Source organism: Colletotrichum destructivum, chromosome 3 (assembly GCF_034447905.1).
Source record: "Colletotrichum destructivum chromosome 3, complete sequence".
Classification (NCBI taxonomy): Eukaryota; Fungi; Ascomycota; class Sordariomycetes; order Glomerellales; family Glomerellaceae; genus Colletotrichum; species Colletotrichum destructivum.
In genome coordinates this window covers 3898998-3916734 of record NC_085898.1, presented here as the reverse complement: position 1 = coordinate 3916734, position 17737 = coordinate 3898998, and the positions used below count along the sequence as shown (strand labels likewise).

The window sequence follows — 17737 nt, the reverse complement described above, 5'->3', positions numbered from 1 at the left end:
CCTTTCTAGTAACGGTACGCCTGCTCTGGTCTTTGTCTGCCTGCCTACCTACTTTGCCTACCTACCTTACCTTACTCAGCTACCTACCTAACTACCTTACTTAGGTCGGTATACATTGTTACCTCACGTTGACCAACACACGACGCTGTCATGCATCGCTGGGCCGTCTCGGGGAGGCCCATGTACTAGAGCTAAACGGATATCTACTTGCCCTTCTCCTTGAGTGTCTCTTCTTCTCGTCCACCAGAAGGCCAAGCAGCCGGATGTCCTACCAGCCTCTCGTCTCTCTAGCGTCAAGCCCTTCATTACCCATTTGTTACAATCACTCTCTTCCTTACCTGTGTTGTGGGCTTGCCTTCTTCACTCTAGGACTCTACAATTCTGCAGAGCCTTCTTTGATCATTGTTGCCCAAATTCGCTTCGCCACCAAACCCTTCCTGTTGTTGGTCTAGCCCTGCGCTCGTGAATAGTCATCCACTTGCTCGCCTGACTTCGACATGGCAGACTCCGACCGCAGTAACTCGGCCTGGACGACAACACTGATTTGTCTTGCCATCGTATTCCTTCTTCTTTTCGTTAAGCCGCGATCCTCTCGGTCACATCCGCCTCTTCCACCGGGTCCTCCAGGAGAGTTTCTCCTTGGCCACCTCCGCGTTATACCCAAAGAACAGACTGCTGAAGCATACGCGAAATGGGCCAGGGTATACAGTGAGTCCAGCCCCCGCTGACTCCCCTACCCCTCTTTGCGCGTCGGGAAGACCTTCGTTTGGCTGATGAATCCCTAGAGTCGGATGTCATTCACGTCAAGTCCCTTGGTCAGTCCATGATCGTACTCAACAGTATTGAGGCTGCCAAGGATCTCCTCGACCGGAGGGGAGCCAACTACTGCGACAGACCCAGATTCACCCTCTTCGAGGTGTACGTTGTTTTTACCCCTCCTGTCTTGCCAAAGTGTCGGGCCGATATGCTAACGTACCTTACACCTCCGCAGCATGGGTTGGGGCAAGACGCTGACCTTTCTCCCCTTCGGCCCCCGCTGGCAGATGCACCGAAAGCTGCTGCAGACCTCTTTCAGTAATACCAACGTCCGTCAGTGGTACCCTCTGCAGGTTACAGAGGCCCGTAAGTCCGTCCGCAATATCATCTACAGCCCCGAGAAGTGGGAAATGTCCATGAAAAGGTGACGCGATTCTGAACCCCCCCCGAACTAACCGTCCTTTGCCTAACACTTCCAGATTTGCCGTTGCCGTTGTTCTCAAAGTGAGCTACGGCATCGATGTGCAGGATGACAGTGACCCCTACGTCAAGATTGCCGAAGATGCTATGTATGCGACTGGAAACGGTGGGATTCCCGCTAACAGCATCGTCGACATCTTTCCCCCCGGTAAGCAGCGCATGCCAAACGTCCCTGGCGGACCGTATGTTGAGTAACGTTGGCCGGCATCACAGCTCGTCATTTGCCTGACTGGCTGATTCGAGACGGATCGCTGAAATTTGCGCGAGAATGGGGATGGGCCATACAAAAGCTGCATGATACACCGTTCGCAGTTGTAAAAGACGAACTGGTAAGTCCATGGTCCTTGTCATGGTCGACGCCCGCAACACTAATTTTACAAGGCTCGTGGCAAGGACAGCCCGTCCTTCGCGCACACGTTGTTGGAAAGGTATACATCCAACGCCAAGAAGGGCCTCGACAACGAATGGTCACTTGACGACATCAAGGGGGCGGCAGGCGCTATCTTCATCGCAGGGGCAGACACGGTAACTCGGTCCTCAATGATGATTCCCCGACGAGTAAAGCATTGCTGACCCGGCTACTCACAGACTTGGGCCACCATTGTTGTTTTCGTCTTGAACATGGTGCTAAACCCCGAGATCCAGGAGAAGGCTCAGGCGTTGATCGACCGGGTTGTCGGACACGACAGGTTACCCGATCTCTCAGACAGACCATCCCTTCAATACGTTGACCATATTGTCCAGGAGGTCTACAGGTAAGCCTTCCGGTTGACTCGACTCGTCGCGGGTTCGTTTCTGACAAAGAGGAATCAAGGTGGTCGCCGTTGGCACCGTTAGGCATTCCCCATAAGTCCCTCGAGAACGACGTCTATAACGGCATGTTCATCCCGAAAGGGTAGGTTCTGTCCCCCCTCTACCCTCGCCGGCCCGAAAAGCTGCATGCTTCTAGAAGAAACTGCTAACAGCTCTCCCCAGGTCGCTTGTCTTTTTCAACTCACGCGCCATGACTCAGGATGAGAGGATATACCAGGACCCCAGGTCTTTCAACCCAGACAGATACCGGCCACAATCGTCTGGGGGCCATGGTGAGCCCTTGCCACTTGGGCAGTTTGGCTTTGGGCGCCGAGTCTGTATTGGGCGGTTTCTGGCCGATAACAGTGTTTGGATTGTTGTCGCTACAATGCTTGCTACGCTCAATATCCGCAAGAAAATCGGAGCAGATGGCCAAGTCATTGAGCCCAACATTGCCTTCACCAACGGTGGAACCTGGTGAGTTGTGCTGCCATACACTTATCAAGGCTGCGATGCGTTCTTCTAACGTCAAAATGAAAGCCATCCGGAGCATTTTGACTGCTCGATAACTCCACGCAGCAAGGAAGCCGAGGCGTTACTCAACCAGTCCCTGTCTCTTCCTTGAAGGGAAAACAGCAAATTGAGGTGCCCCGGCCTTGATGGGGCTGGCAGTACTAACTAAGCTTTTGGTTTTCCAAATTGATGAAACCGTGCACAGTTGATTTCGAGGAGGGGCCCGGATCTCCTGGATGTTGATGGTACACGAACCAACCGAGTAAGCTAATGGCTCTCGAGAGTCAAGACCTGAATCGACGACAACTTCGCTGCATGGCCAAGCCAGGAAGAGTTCAATTGAACGCCCGTTGATGGTAGCATAGAGCCGAGGTCGCATTTCAAAAGATCAAGGAACCATTGTCCATGTCAATAATGCGCACAGCGTCTTGGCACCATGCCTGCGCACAATGCTGAACAAATATCGCTCTCAGTTGCTGGAACTTGGCTCCAACGTTGAGACACTCGCCTTCGCTTTTTGTCGTTCTTGTGCAGCCTTCTCGGGTACATGTCAGGGCTCCTACAACCAAGAGCTGCATTCTCTTTTAAACTTGTTCGATTGTGGCTGCACTCACCATGAGAGAAGAAATCCCTTGGCCTCAACCTGACACGGTCAACTTGTAATCAAAGCACGCGCGGCCGGGGCACTACCAACTCGTTCAATCATGCTCTTGGGGTGGAGGGGTGGGATGCGACAAGCGCCTAACAGGAGAAAGAGGGAGAAGGAAAAAGAGAGAGAGAGAGAGTCATGCAACCGTTCCTGGATACATTCTTCGCCCAGCGTCAAGCCGTTGCATCGGCCATGTCAATCTCCATCGAACCGTTGCCAGCACGAAAAACGCGGCAAACGGATTGACATATGAGGGAGGGAAAGACGCATGAGCCTTCAAGAGGCTTGCTGACGGACGCAATGCCAAATAAATGTAAGAGACAGTAACAACCCTGCGCTAGCAGCACTCCGACGGTCGAAACACTCCAAACCTTCAGGCTTGCACTGCATAAGCCATCAACACATTGGTAATCACAATGGCATGGTGGTGGCCGAGCCGCCTTTTTACAGGGTCGCGACTCGTGACGAGGGAAATGGGACGGGAGAGGAGAGTTTTCATGAAAGGCAAGATCTGGATCACCAGGTGCGATGCAACACCCAAGGCCCAGAAATGCGCCAGATACGCCGCCGTCTGGAAGAATTCGTCAAAACTCAAGAGCCACGAGGTAGACCAGGATCAAACCTGCTGTCCGATTCCCCCACTTGGGACACCGTTTTAAAGGCGCAGCATGGCTGACCGTCCGCCCTCCTCTACGGGATCCGGCGCTCGTTTCCCTTTCCTGAATCGGGACCTACCAAGATGCAGCTTTCGTCGTCGGCCAAGGATAGGGGAGCATGCAATATCGGCTGAGTGCTGTCAGGACCAAGTAAAAAGCCTCAACTATGCGTTGGCTCAAAAGTGGCTCGACAAGCCAGCGAAGACTCTGCGATTGAAAGTCACTTGATACGTGATCCAGCTCACGCGGCGAAATTTCTTTCAACCCAGACCGGCTCGGCTTGGATTCACGGCCATCAACGGTGGCCGCCCGAGTTGGGTGTTAACTGGATTGAATAAATGGGTTGGTCGAACTAGCGACTCCGAAAAGAGACCCGGACACTGACCCCGGCGGGCTTCTTATCAGTTCGATGGAATTCCCGGGCCAAGAACAGCTGCCTCTGTAGCTGTAGCAACAGCCTAAACTCTGACAGCTCAGGACCCTGCCAAATGTTTGAGACATGACGCAGATCCCGAGCTGCGCCGCGAGGGCACATCCAGCGAAGGCGATGCCCTGCGAGTGTGACGGGACGAAGCCTGAAGTCACCGTCGAAGGTGGGGGGAGGGCCCCAATCTCTTTGGAGGTGCTCGGACGGGAGAAGGGTTCCAGAAGAATGCCAAGTTTCGAATCGAACAAAGGAAGACAGCGACTAAGGGTAGTGCAGCAACGGGTTGCGTTTGTAGGTACGGGCTACGGAGTAGTGGCTGTGGGAAAAGGGCAGAGGAAGCACCAATAGGGGAAGAAGGGGGGAAAGTTTTCCCAAAAGTGAAGGCCGGCGTCTGCGGACTTGTTGATCGACCGCCAGGCGGGCCTCCCCTTCCCTGATGACTTGTCTTCCCAGGGATTCCGGTCCCATTCGGTAGTGTAAGAGTAGGTGAGGCAAGGTCCCTAGGGGGTAAAGGACATAGACGTGGACGTGCAGTGCTTCGAGACTCATTCCTCCAACGCGTCAAAAACCCAATTCAGAGCTCGGTCCTCCCTCGGGTCGCTTTTGGGGGCAAGGGCTTTTGGAATCTGGGTCCGGCCGACTTTACATCCGCCTTGGTGCTCTCTCGGGTGCCCTCCGTCCCCCCTCCCGTGACGTTTTGATGATCGGTCTCTACCCCTCACCCAGCTGAAGAGCTTCCTTCCCCATCTTGTTCCGTGCTTGACGACCCACTTGGGAATTATTAGGGATGCGTATGTAAAGGGAAACTCGAAATTGCGGGAAAGAGGGAGATTGAAAACAGTAAAAGAAGAGAAAGGCTTTGTGCACTCGTCAAAACAAGACATAACAGCTGCAGAGAGAAAGCAGGGTCATGGGCAGGCTTGGCTGAGCAAGTTCCAAATGAGCTGCCGTTTTCTCTTCCTCTCACTTCAACCGCCATGCCACGCCCCATCTCCGCCCCTCATCCATGCTCTTTCCACGTCCGCCACCCATGCGTCCACACCCTTTTCCCCTTGTCCAGGTAGACCTTCCAGACCTTCCGTCTGCTTAGCCTTTGTGGCGAAACGGTCTGCTCGAACTGTAGCTGCCGGCGGGCTGCTGGTGCTGATGCTGATGCGGATGGTGGCTGCGGCGGGGTTTGGCATCATTATATCAAGGAACGACCTTTGACCGTTCGTAGGCATAGCGATGACTCGAGCCGTTTCGGAAGGCGTGAGCTTGCAAAACGGCGACTCGTAATTTCCAAAGTAATTGTCGTCGCTAATCCTAACCGTCAACGCCTGCCGTGGCCCTCATCTTGCACAATCTGTGCTAAACTCAACGAGCCGGGAGGGCGCAAGCAAACGTGCGAGCAAGCCTGGGTTCTCTGATCGTTCCGTCGCCGTCGACTGCACTTTTTTGGTACTTCCAATCCGTGCGTGGTATTCGTCCAAAATCTCATGCTCTGTTCGCGCTTGTCAACCGACCCCCCATCCCATTCTGTACTTTGGACATCCACCAATGCTGGACTGCCCGGACCGGATTCACCGACTTCCAATCCTCTTTGCAACCGTGCATAAAACGACATTTTGGTTGTGCCGACATCCTTCAACGCGCCTGCCTCCAGCAAAGGTGGCGGATCTTGGAAGCAAGTCGATATTGCCAATTCTGCGACGGAGCATTTTCGGTTCGAGTGGTGAAAGATCCAGAAGACCCATTGACGGAAGCGAATCGTCCACCCAGACCAGGCTCAATTTTTCGGGAGCGCCTCTTTCCTTACCGGCCTCCGTACGCAGGTCCATTCTCGCGCGTCTTGTCTGCCTCCCCCCCCCCCCCCCCGAAGTTCCCGAGTCCCGGGCTGGCGTCCTCCTACAGGTGATTTCCACGAGGGAAGAGCAAGCATTCAGGAGGGAACTTCTTGGCGAAACTCTTACACTCGTACCGCAAACAAAGCGAGCTCGCAGAAACGAGGTAGTCGCATAGCCACCCCCAAAATCACGCATCAGGAGCCCGCTGCCATGTCCTCTTGGACTTCGACAACGCAGAAGGAAACGGCAGAGACGTACGACATGGAGAGTCAATCTCCCGTCTCCAAGACCCATGGTGGCATTGCTCAGTTGTCGACAGTCCAGGATGGCGAGGTATGCCGCAAAGACGGCGGTCGAACTCCAAAATGGTATCAACGGCTGCTTGATGCCGGCGTCGAGGAGAATGGAATTCATCCTGTGCCTCTCGAGGCGCGGACCAATACCAACTACAGCAACCTCTTCACCGTTTTCTTCACCAGCTTGCTTTGCTTGCTGCCGTAAGTATTCGATACCGTCCTTGTCGATACCGCAACGATTTGGTCAGCTAAGATACGTGTCTGCAGGATCCCAACGGGTGCGCTGGCCACTGCTCAGTTCGGATTAAGTTTGAGAGATGCTTCGCTGGTGATCATCTTCTTTGCGTTGCTGACCATTGTGCCTCCAGCATTCATGGGCATTGCTGGCTCCTATACTGGATTGAGACAGCTCGTCCAGGCCAGATACTCCTTTGGGTACGTTGGTGCGTCGTTTTTGAGAAGTTTGAACTCTCGCTGAATGTTTGGCGGTCCAGGTATTACCTCGTTTCTATTCCCCTCCTCCTCAACGCCGCTACCGTAACCGGCTTCTCCCTCTCCTCCTCAATAGTTGGGGGTCAGACACTCGCAGCCGTCAACCCGGGCCATATCGACGTTAAGGTTGGCATCGTCATCGCATGCCTCGTCAGTTTCGCCGCTTCTTTCGTCGGGTACCGCGCACTTCACATGTGGGAGCGTTGGCAGTGGCTTCCTAATCTGGTCGCGATAGTCATTGCCGTGGGCTTCGGTGGAAAACACTTGTGGAAGCAGGCCGAGACGCCCCCGCCAACAGCAGCTCAGATCCTCAACTATGGAGGTCTCATGGCGGGATATTTCATCACCTTTGGCGGCACAGCATCGGATTTTACCGCATACCACGACCCCAATAAGACCACCAAGCAAGTTGCATCTACCCCCCTGATGGTTAGCTTCTGACCGTCTGTAGACTCAGGATCTTTTCGTATATTTACCTCGGCATCATAACCCCGTCCGTTCCGCTTCTTATCTTGGGCGCGGCAATTGGGGGTGCGCTCAACAACGTTCCCGAGTGGAAGTCAGGATGGGACGCCTATGGCATTGGGGGCGTCATGGCAGCCATGTTAACCCCTGCTGGCGGTTTTGGCAAGTTTGTGCTCGTGGTCCTTGCGTTGAGTGTTATCGGCAACATTGCAACCTCAATGTACTCAGCCGCTCTCTGTATGCAGCAGATGCTTCCGATCTTCGCAAAGGTTCCTCGGATTGTTTTTGTCGTCGTCGCCTTGAGCATCATGATACCGATGGCCATTCGCGCAGCCGACGCATGGGCCGATTCACTTGGAAACTTTCTGGGCCTGATCGGGTACTGGGCCGGTTGCTTTGATGCGGTCATCATTGAGGAGCTGGTGCTGTTTCGCCGGATGGACTACGACTCATATGATCATGCCGCGTGGAATGTCGCCCGCATGCTGCCTTCGGGCCTCGCTGCCATCGGCGCAAGCGTGTTGAGCTTCGGGCTCACAATACCAGGGATGGACCAGGCGTGGTTCACGGGACCGATTGCGAGGACGACGGGAGATATTGGCTTCATTTCGGCGTTTGTGCTGACGGCGATTTTCTATGCTCCATTCAGGTGGCTGGAGGTCAGAAAGCGAGGGCGCGTCTGAAAGTATTGGACATCCAGTTGGACGAAAGGACAAATGGTGGAAAGTGGGATACACCCAGGCAAGCGAGGTATGATAGACCGTATTTCTCGTTAAGCGCTCCAGTGGGGAAGCAGGGGCAGGCTGATATCGCAAGGTCCTGACATGATAGGACAGTCTCGACACTTGATCCAAATGATACCGTTTCTCGGGCGTCCAGGCGGGAAGGAGGTGTTGCCGTTAGCGACCTGCTTGGCCATTCATTGAGATAATAACCTGGCCACATTGCCGGTTGTTGAGCTAGCGAGGATCCCCCATGGCTTCGAGGTAGTGGCTCCCCCGGTACTACAAAGAACATTCCAGGTTAGATGGGACTTATTGGCGCATGAGGGATGGCAGTCTTACCTAGTCGCCTCGCCTGAGTTTGCCGCAAAGAACAATGTCCTCTCCAAACTGATGCCACGCTGCATCGGCCAGTCGTGCAGCAGGCATGGGCGTGCCCTCCGAGGTGTGGACGCGGTCAGGGGAAACGACAACGCCACCGCGTCCAAGCCAAGTGGGTGCAAGGGTCAAAATGACCGCATCGACGACTTGGTGGTATTCGGGACTCAGTAGCGAATTGATAACCTGGCCTCCTCCTTCGATCATGACGCTGTCTAAGCCTTCGTCATGGAGGACAGAGAGAATAGACGGCCAATCGAAACGGGGCTCATCCTTCTGGGTGTCGAGAACGACAAACTTTCCGCCGTGGGCTTCCAGGACTTGCTGTCTCTCAGAATCAATAGCGGCTGCCCCGGCGAGAACAAAAGGCGCGAGTCCTTTGCCTGCTCGGGCGATCTCGAAAACTTTGCTATGCTCGGTGAAGTCCCACCGGCCGCGAGGATCCAGTACGACGGGTCGAGGCTGGGCGTCAAGACCCGCACCTGCGATACGGCAGTTCAAGCCTGGGTCGTCGGCAAGGACAGTCCCGACTCCAACGAGAATAGCGGCATGCTGGCGACGCAGGTAGTGCGTCATAGCTTTGGATTCGGGACCGGAGAGGCGTGTACGCACTCCAGGAGCGAGTGAAAGTGAGGAGTCCAACGATGTGGCGAAGGTCAGAGTGACGAATGGACGGTTTTGGTGCCCGGCTGACTGGATGGCAGATTCTGACGGCAGATGCGGAGACAGCCAGGCAGCATCCTCGTCCGGGATTTGAAGTGTTTCCGCCATGGTCGTCGAAGTATTCTTTCCCGTGTACTTTGGAGGCCAAGTGGCAGTTGCCAAACGCGACGGACTAATCTATTCAAGTTTATGCAATTCGCAGCTCCTTGTGTAGCTCAAGAGGAGAAAGATACTGTGTCTCTTCCAGGACTGGCCAGGTGCCCCTAGTCGTCTGGAAGGCTAGACCGCCAACAGTGTCCACGTCGGCCTACCTATCAGAAGACAGAGTACAGCTCAGAATGGTTCCCTTGCCAAGCACGGGACGTGTGCGCCAGCGATTTGCTCGCCGACCGATCGGGTGGTGAACTGAAGGGGCTCACTGACAGCTGGATATCGAGAGGCTGGTGGCCGAGACGAAGCCGAACAAGGTACCGAAACTCGAAGCTTTGTAGGAAGTCCGAGTGACCGAACTGAATGCCCGAGAATGAACCTACCGTGTGGCTTCAGACGAATCAAGGTTGCGTATGCTTGCAGGAAGAACTCTGAGCAGCTTGGATGACAGGGCAGGAGTTGGAACCAGCAGATGTCGGAAGTACGACCGCAGAGCACGGCAGTAACGACAAACTACGTCGAGTAAGGTGATAAAGGATGGTTGCCTAAGGGTCTGGCGTTGAAGAGAAAGATATTCCGACAAGCAGGTTGGGCAAAGGGCGGCAGGAACTACTTTGGGTGATGGTGTAGGAACTCTGGCGCCTGGTACAAGGACGAGTATCCGTGTACCTTGCACTTTGGACCTTGGGCGCACCAAGCAGGACGTAGACGCTTTTGCAGTCCTGAGTCTTTCTTGACTTAGGGATCTGCAGAAAGTGGATGCCTCGATGATGCGGTTCGAAGACGTGTTCCCTCCCAACCCAGGGCAGCGGAGAGTTGTCCGCGTCGATGTGCCCTTGGTTTGCGACAAGGTTGATTCAAGGGCCCGAAACACGATGCAGAGCCGAGAAGGAAGCGAAAATGTGAGAGTGCAGCGTCGGTGACTTTGCCTCCCCTCTTTGCCTTGCAAAGGCAAGTGCTGGGCGTCTGGGCAGAAATTTGAGACGTTGACTCAGACGGCTGGCGATTTCTGCGTCAGGCGTTGTTCGTGGGGGCTCGTGTGTGGAATATGGTAGAGTAACAGAGTCTCAGGTGTGCGTGTTGGAGAAGAGGATAACAAAAAAAGGTGAACGATGCAAAGCAGGTGGGAAAGTGCGTGGCAGTTGCAGTTGCAGATGCAGAAGATGCATGCGCGATGTGCAAGTGCAGATTAGGATGGGAAGTTGCGATACCCCGTCACTCAACCTCAGCTCGTAGCAGCCAGAGAGAGTGCCGTACCCTTCCTTCTCATTCCATCACACACACACACACACGCACGAGACCACCACGGCCGGCATTCGCTTACACTGGGCATTCGTACGCTGGACTTTGTTGTGGTGGATCAGTCAATAGCCGACCGCCCCACAACAACGTGAGATTCCTCGGGAAGGTGGATACCACATGGAGACGCTCAGAGCTGGACGAGCGACAGGCGACAGGCGACAGGCGACAGGCGAGAGACAACATCGGCACGAGCAGGCCGTCCTTCGCTTCGGCTACCACGGACTGAATCAAGTAAGGTGGTCCGGTCCGTATTAGCGGCAGCGACGTTCGTGAGGGGGAGGAGAGGAACCCCGGCGACATTTGCAAGACGACTAACTTTGAATAGGTAGCTGAACGGGTCACCATTGCAAGTCAGCCAAGTCGGTCTCTGGAGCAGCTTCGGTTGACTCTGTTCGAGACCAACAACCCTGTCGAGCACCTTGTCTTTGCAACCCTCGCCACATTGCCCGGGCAATTGTCTCCTCGTCCTGAGCGGTTTTGGTATCTTGCTCCTGCCCGGATGCATAGATGCAAAGCAAAAGGGCTTTGGGCGATGCAGCGAGCATGAAGTCGTCTTTGCCTTTCCCATGGGACTCATTCCCCATGTCTTGTTGGCCCTGCCCTGCCCCCGTTCTGCCCTGCACATATACCGCCCAGGGCTGCCCCTCCTGGGACGTGAACTTTAACTAGGTTAGTTCAGCGTCGCAGGGAGGAGACGAGGTGAGAGGTTGCAAGCAGAACCGACTTCCGGGCAGGCAAGCTGCCAAAGACGAACCCGCACAGACGGCACCTCTTCGCACTGACCACCTCCTTCGCACCACCCGCCCGGCGGGAAAGGAGACCAGGCAGCGGCGTCATGGGCACGGGTCGGGCCCTGGTTGGCGTTGGCTTTGGCCTTGGTTTGGAGATGCCAAAAGGAACCAAGATTCGTCACGGCGGGCACGCACAGGCCGGCCTACCTGGGCCTTCTCCTCTATTATGTACAGAGGGACGCCTTGCAAGGTGAGATGCCTCAAGCACCGTCCTTTCTGGGCTGGCATTTAACTTTTTTGACTTAGCTGTTTCCCGGTGCCAATGGCAACTGATAAATCACCCGGCGTGCCGTCATAACCTGCCGAGTTCGCGGATCGGTCGTTTCGAGATACTTCCGCCTGCATCCCAATCTCAATCGTTGAAACTCTCCGTTCCAGGAAGGTCGATGCCAAATTCGGTCGGGCTGGGGGGGGGGGGGTTACAACTTGGGACATCGCCTAAATGATACGAAAGAATCTTACGATGTCATCTGGGTTGCAGTATGGCATCACGATTGCTCTCGTGTTGTCGTTAGAGATGCACACGCATGCAGCTGTGCACTGTCACGGGCTCCGTTGTTTCTCCCCCTATTCCTGCAGCCTGGTACTTGGGTGGCTTGATTGCGACAGCCCGTTGAGGTACATTCATTGGTGTAAGTCGGTACGGTAAGTTTGGGCTTTCTGTACTCGGTCTCGTTCTTTGCACCAAAAGGGCAACTGCCTCCTGGGTCCTGCCTGTGCTTTACTTGCGTCTACACACTGGAGAGTAGGTACCTATCTCTGCTTCAGACTTGGCATGCTCTACTAATCCGGCCCAATGGCTCTTCGCCCAACAGTACTCCATACACCATTCGCTCATCTCGAGTTGGCCCAAGTCAGCCGTCATGGCTACGCTACGTTACTTCTTTCCTTCATCTCACCCGCTGCGGTGCAATTCCCCGAGTTGGCCTCCCAGCGCTGTCCTATCGGTTTCCAACAAGCGCCTAGACGACCTAGCTTCCGCCCCCTGAGAACACCCTTCCCTTGCGCACGGAACTACACGCCCAAGTAGTGTACGCTTAAGCAGTGTACTGTTAACACCACTACCAACCTTTAGATTCCTCCCATATTTTCTCTTCGGATGCGGGGGGGGGGGGGGGGGGCGTAGCACTTCTTCACTCCGCTGCCTATCACCCCACGATGAGGCCTTGGCCAACCGTCTTTCCTTGGCTATCCGCACTGCCGCCGCACCCAAACCGATTCCCAGGTTTGGACAAGCTTCCAGTTGAAACCACCGTCACTCGGTTGAAGGCAGCCCCTGCGTCTGTCCTTACTCGAAAAAGCACGTTACTAGGCATCTTTCGTTCATCTTACCAGTGCTGCCTCGTTTTGCGTTCTATTATCAGACCAAAGCTGCATTTTCAAGCCAGAAAGGCCTGCCTTCCAAAAGGTTTTCGGTCATTTGGTCGTCGGTCACTAAGGACCATTCATTTCTCCGCGACGAGGGGTACTTCACGCATACCGGCTCTCCCGGGATGAGTCGTTAATAGTGACCCATCAAGTCTGCATGCAGCACTTGCGATTTGGGATCACACGACGAGTTTCCAAGGAATGACGGTGGCGGCTGTGAGGTGTAATAAGAGGGGCAGCCAGTGAGATATTCGATACCAGACAAGCTTAGACCCGGCCGTCCTGACAGCGGCATTTGCCAGAGGCACAACTGGGAGTGCCTTCATCGACCACTTGCCTGCCTTGGCGCGGAGGTAGCCCAGTCCTCGGCTCCCGTGTCGCAAAGTATTCGCGGACCCTGCACGACCTAACTATGCCTCCTACTTGTCACGTCAATACGTACGCACGGCATACGAGATGCCCGGCCGGCTCGACACGATCTCGTTCCTGTCTTGAGGTCAGAGGCCAGACGGCGCTCATCGTTCCAGAACGCACCACGATGTGCATTTGCGTCCCACGCCTGCGACTGCTGGCAACAACCAGTCAGTCTCGGACATGTTTGGGTTGACCGCCTGCACACGGCGAGAGTGAGGTTGTCAGGGAGCTGCAGAAGATCACTCACTGCCGAATTCCAATCTCAGTACCATCTGCCATCTGGGGCTAGCGATTGCCGGCCGCGGGTCTAGGTGCGTCCCTCTGCACGCCACTTCAAGCCCAGTCATTGCGTCTACAACTCTGGCACCAGGGATGTGGCATCTTCTACCCGGCAGCTTTCTCCGTATATTGTTGTCACCGGTACAGAGTACAGAAACACACTATACCTGCCAGCAAATGCCCCATCCGCCGTGGGCTTTTTGCTTTGCCCTGCCTCCCCTCAGCCTCATTAGGCCGCGTTTAGAAAAGGCGGAACAGGCGGGACAGAACTGGAGCAGACAACGTGGCTGGATTGCCATTGCTGGGCTTTTCTTCTCGATTCATACCACATCTTGCATCTTTCGAGGCAGATAGGTGTTCGAGACGATGCACGGGATCCTAGCACGGAAAACGACCGACCGATTCGGCTCCTTGTCCGACCAGAGCCCGGATGAAAGTGCCCAGCCCGGACCAGATTGCGGTCATTGACGGAACGCCCGTGAGGGAGATGGAGGCTGCTTGGTCCGGTATGTTCCCCAAGAGGGCCGTTGTGTGCTGCAAAGGGCGACCGTTGGCCAAAGCTTACATCGACCCATTCCAAGAAGGCATTGCACTAGTGTTTCGACCTTCTGGTGACATCCCGAGATCTGGCCAATGCCCGAGGAGGTTTGTTCGGTTTGAGTTGCAGCAAATCGTCCGCCCATGGTGGGGGCTCGCCAGGTGCCCATGAACCCAGTCCTGTCCTGCCCTGTCTTCTGCCGCCGGCAGGCAATGGACGGGACGTTCCCTCGCCCGATCATCCATCGGGTATACGTACCTTGGCTGTAGGTGTACCTGTGCTGTCCAAACGAGATCAATATCTGCGCAACCGTCCACTGGTCGATTGATCTACATTAGTGCCGTAAGGGCATATGCTCTCGGTCCAAGACTCGAGGAAGGACCGGCTAGACGCCACAAATACTGTAGTGTGAACACCACATTTTTCGCGCCAAATATCCTTCCGTTTCCAACGACAAGACTGCCGCATCCTGCAAGACTCAACAACTCTGTCCAAGCACCAAGGCCTAACCGTCCCTTTTTCTCACGCCCTGACGAACCTCGGCCATGGGATCCATCGCGCCCAGTTCCCAAAGATACCCCAAGGTCCCAGACCCCGTGCCGGGCTTTGGGGCATCGGCCCAACATGCCCTTACCACGGAGCCCGCTCCGGCGGATCCGTACGTCTACCAAGTTGGATTTGGGAATAGATTCTCTTCTGAAGCCATGTAAGTCAACGTTGTCGACTTGTCGCCTGAACGTTTTCGAGCTCACAGGTTCAGTCCGGGGACTCTTCCTCGTTCTTGCAACGCCCCGCAGAAGGTCAAATACAACCTCTATTCGGAGCAGTTAAATGGCTCGACATTTGTTGCGCCCCGAACGATTATCCAGCATGCATGGTTTTACCGTATTTTACCCTCCGTGGCTCATGGAGATCTCAAAAAGATGCCGCGAAACACAGACGTAGGTGGCTTTATTGACAGAACTCCTCCCTCCCAATGTGTGCTCACCTCCTGACCTTGCTTGTCGTCAAGATCGAGTCACGGTTTTCTTCCGGGAACGAAAATGTCGAGTTCGTTCCCGGTGCGCTCTGTTGGAGAGCGTTTCCAATGCCGGAGGCCATCGGCCCGAGTGTGGACTTTGTTCAGGGCCTCAAGACAATAGTCGGACACGGAGACCCGACGAGCAAGGACGGGCTAGCCGTGCATGTGTACACCGCAAACGCATCGATGAAGAACCGCGCTTTCTGCAGCAATGACGGGGACATGCTTTTCGTTCCTCAAGTTGGTAGGCTGGATATCCAAACCGAGTTCGGGAGGTACGGTGTCAACGGCGGTGTTGAGGGCTCCTTTCCGGAGACCGTTTCAGCTGACCTTTGGTGGCAGATTGATGGTACGGCCTGGAGAGCTGGTGGTTGTTCAGGCTGGCATCCGGTTCAAGGTCGACTTACCAGATGGTCCAGTCCGGGGTTGTGAGTCACTCGACGGCGACCTAGGGTTTTGGGGACGCCAGCTAATGGGTTCAGATATCCAAGAGGTGTTCGGCAGTCGATACGAACTACCAGAGCTGGGACCACTTGGAAGCAACGGAATGGCTCTACCGCGCGATTTCGAGTTCCCCGTAGCCTCCTTCGACATGGACAAGACGGAATGGGAGAGTAAGGCGATCGAATCCATGGCGCAATGATCTGGGCTGACTTCGACATTTAGTCATCTACAAGCTGGCCGGGAAACTATGGTCATGCAAGCAAAACCACACCCCGTTCGATGTCGTTGCTTGGGACGGCAAGTAAGCACACACCCATCTCGTCTATCCCCTTTCCCCCACCGCCTGCCTAATATCAATGCAGTTACGTGCCCTTCAAGTACGCGGCCGAAAAGTTTGTCAACGCAGCCTTTGTCGACAAGGACCAAGCCGATCCTAGTCTGTATACTGTCCTGACGGTGAAATCCAAAATACCTGGTGTTCCTGCTACAGATGTTATGTTCTTCACGCCGAAGTGGTCCTCGGCGACGAACGCCTATCGACCTCCTGTAGGTGCTCTTGTGGAGATGCCGATCTTTTTTGTATAGCTAATTTGCAATAGTACTACCACAGAAACATGGCTACAGAAGTTGTGGGGGTAGTGTATGGCGACTATAAGGGCACAAGCCGCAACTTAGAGGCTGGTGGTCTTAGTTTCCAGTCAAGCTACTCACCCCATGGAGGCAAGTCTTGACAGGCCTGAAGGTAAAGGGAAGGATGCTGACTTGTACGCAGAAACGCATGAAGCATTCGTTCAAGCGACGACCAGCGAACTCACGAGTCAACGTGTGGGAGAGGGATTTCTCGGTTCGGGCGGCCCCCTTTGGATGAGAGGGCGTTGAAACTGACGGGGCGCAGGATTCATGTTCCAAATCAGCACACATTGCGCGGTAACACAATATGCTTTGGAGAGAAGCGGGGTATTGGAAGGTAAGGAAACCGCGTGCTCTTTGATTCCGAAGTGAGGCAGGGGCAGACAATGGCTAAGTCGGCAACGCTTGCAGTACCACCGGCATCTCTATGGGACTCGATGCAAGGTCACTTTTTCGAGCACGTAGAGGAGGTCAACGAAGACCTGAGAAGGCGAGGGCTGCCACCCCTGGGATCGGGACCGAGCCGTTGACACAGGACGATGGCGCCGGTGCGTTTCCACCGTCCGCACGACAAATTGACTCCATTGCCATCCTTTTCGAACTCGAAGAGTGTTACCTCATTTATCAGGTTCAGCGAGCGACGCGAAGCGATGCAAAGCGACACGAATGTACAAATGGCTCGGGGATTTCTACCAGAGGGAGGAAGGGTAATCAATGGCCTGGCCTGGCTCCAGTGGAGTTCGGGGATGTTGGTCCTGCTTGGTTTTGGGGTTTGGTGTGGGTAAACATTGCACGAAATAGAATAGTAGACTGGATGAGCCTGAATAAGAGAACCGACAACTTCTATAGTTTCGCCGATGAAGGCATGTCTTGGTCCACGAAGCCGGTGATTGCGTGCGTTGTGCTTTGAGAGTCCCGCAAATAGACATACCCAGCCAATTTGTACCGACAACGTTTCGGAGTTTCCAGACTTGGAACAGTACATGCCAATCATACATCAACTCAGCCGCCTCTCCATGACTCCCGTTATCAGGTAGCGAAGAGATGTACCCTGATACAGTGAGTGATCTCTTGAAAATCGGACGCGAGCTTCCCAGCAGAATGTTGCGACGACGAACGGAACCCTTGGCGCCCCGGGTCACGGACATACATCATCGGCACGGAAGGGAGCGTCGACGGCGTAGAAGTTTCGGCGTCGGAGTTGACATGTTGTGCTGGTTGGGAGGTCTATGCACCCCGACACCCGACGCGAGGGTCGCAATACCGAAGCCTGTTGCCGAAAATGTGGTCATCAGCACTGGGCAGGGACTCTCCTACCGCCGTTACCGCCGCAAGCTTCAACCAGAACCGCCCCCGGGGTCTCCCGGGAACACACAAGGTTGGAGGTGCGAAAGCGAGGGAGACACGGAGCGAAGCCACGGCCGTGCGGTCTGGGAAATTCGTCTCGAGACCTCCTCCGGGGAGCTGCGCCGGCGGGCCCCCGGTCGGTGGGTCGACGACGGAGGATGAGCGAACATGTGGTCCGGTTAGCGGAGTGCCTAACTTCGGCTCCAGTCCCCCGGGATGAGGTGTGGGACCAAAGTTCCTTGAGACGAAAGACATTCTGCCATTGGATTGTCCTGTTCCAGCCGGGGGTTATAAGGGAGGGGGGGCGGCGGCGGCGAGGACAACGGGGCGGCAGGGCG

The 17737-nt window shown here is 55.0% G+C and overlaps 6 protein-coding genes across 6 annotated transcripts; 4 read left to right on the top strand and 2 right to left on the bottom strand.

Moving 5' to 3' along the window:
- Window positions 1-110: 110 nt before the first annotated feature.
- CDEST_05286 (Putative cytochrome P450) lies at window positions 111-3205 on the top strand. Its single transcript, XM_062921445.1, has 9 exons — window positions 111-708; window positions 759-918; window positions 992-1180; window positions 1236-1384; window positions 1450-1565; window positions 1618-1761; window positions 1825-1991; window positions 2051-2131; window positions 2212-3205. The coding sequence occupies exons 1-9, from the start codon at window positions 498-500 to the stop codon at window positions 2507-2509; spliced, it is 1515 nt and encodes a 504-aa protein (XP_062777496.1). The 5' UTR covers window positions 111-497; the 3' UTR covers window positions 2510-3205.
- Window positions 3206-5241: 2036 nt separating this feature from the next.
- CDEST_05285 (uncharacterized protein) lies at window positions 5242-5457 on the bottom strand (the record flags this gene model as incomplete). The annotated part of the gene is made up of 1 exon (XM_062921444.1): window positions 5242-5457. One exon carries the CDS (start codon window positions 5455-5457, stop codon window positions 5242-5244), a length of 216 nt encoding a protein of 71 aa, XP_062777495.1.
- Window positions 5458-6309: 852 nt separating this feature from the next.
- Window positions 6310-8035, top strand: CDEST_05284 (Putative purine-cytosine permease; the record flags this gene model as incomplete). Its single annotated transcript, XM_062921443.1, has 5 exons — window positions 6310-6596; window positions 6663-6673; window positions 6764-6830; window positions 6890-7316; window positions 7448-8035. 5 exons carry the CDS (start codon window positions 6310-6312, stop codon window positions 8033-8035), a joined length of 1380 nt encoding a protein of 459 aa, XP_062777494.1.
- A 381-nt stretch (window positions 8036-8416) lies between these two features.
- Window positions 8417-10493, bottom strand: CDEST_05283 (Putative bacterial bifunctional deaminase-reductase, dihydrofolate reductase-like domain superfamily; the record flags this gene model as incomplete). The annotated part of the gene is made up of 1 exon (XM_062921442.1): window positions 8417-10493. Exon 1 carries the CDS (start codon window positions 9221-9223, stop codon window positions 8417-8419), a length of 807 nt encoding a protein of 268 aa, XP_062777493.1. The 5' UTR covers window positions 9224-10493.
- A 1968-nt stretch (window positions 10494-12461) lies between these two features.
- On the top strand, window positions 12462-16890 carry CDEST_05282 (Putative homogentisate 1,2-dioxygenase, rmlC-like cupin domain superfamily, rmlC-like jelly roll). The gene is made up of 11 exons (XM_062921441.1): window positions 12462-14663; window positions 14718-14898; window positions 14970-15253; window positions 15321-15406; window positions 15461-15592; window positions 15645-15723; window positions 15785-15968; window positions 16022-16142; window positions 16195-16266; window positions 16318-16389; window positions 16464-16890. The coding sequence occupies exons 1-11, from the start codon at window positions 14503-14505 to the stop codon at window positions 16580-16582; spliced, it is 1491 nt and encodes a 496-aa protein (XP_062777492.1). The 5' UTR covers window positions 12462-14502; the 3' UTR covers window positions 16583-16890.
- A 444-nt stretch (window positions 16891-17334) lies between these two features.
- On the top strand, window positions 17335-17619 carry CDEST_05281 (uncharacterized protein; the record flags this gene model as incomplete). The annotated part of the gene is made up of 1 exon (XM_062921440.1): window positions 17335-17619. The coding sequence occupies one exon, from the start codon at window positions 17335-17337 to the stop codon at window positions 17617-17619; it is 285 nt and encodes a 94-aa protein (XP_062777491.1).
- Between the last annotated feature and the right edge of the window lie 118 nt (window positions 17620-17737).

What these genes read in the sequence shown, in the direction of transcription:
- CDEST_05286 (XM_062921445.1), top strand. Translation starts at nt 498, where the DNA reads ATGGCAGACTCCGACCGCAGTAACTCGGCCTGGACGACAACACTGATT. An exon ending in AGATTCACCCTCTTCGAGGT is followed by an intron (nt 919 to 991) that starts GTACGTTGTTTT and finishes ACACCTCCGCAG; the next exon opens with CATGGGTTGGGGCAAGACGC. An exon ending in TGGGAAATGTCCATGAAAAG is followed by an intron (nt 1,181 to 1,235) that starts GTGACGCGATTC and finishes TAACACTTCCAG; the next exon opens with ATTTGCCGTTGCCGTTGTTC.
- CDEST_05282 (XM_062921441.1), top strand. Translation starts at nt 14,503, where the DNA reads ATGGGATCCATCGCGCCCAGTTCCCAAAGATACCCCAAGGTCCCAGAC. An exon ending in AGATGCCGCGAAACACAGAC is followed by an intron (nt 14,899 to 14,969) that starts GTAGGTGGCTTT and finishes CTTGTCGTCAAG; the next exon opens with ATCGAGTCACGGTTTTCTTC. An exon ending in AGATGGTCCAGTCCGGGGTT is followed by an intron (nt 15,407 to 15,460) that starts GTGAGTCACTCG and finishes TAATGGGTTCAG; the next exon opens with ATATCCAAGAGGTGTTCGGC.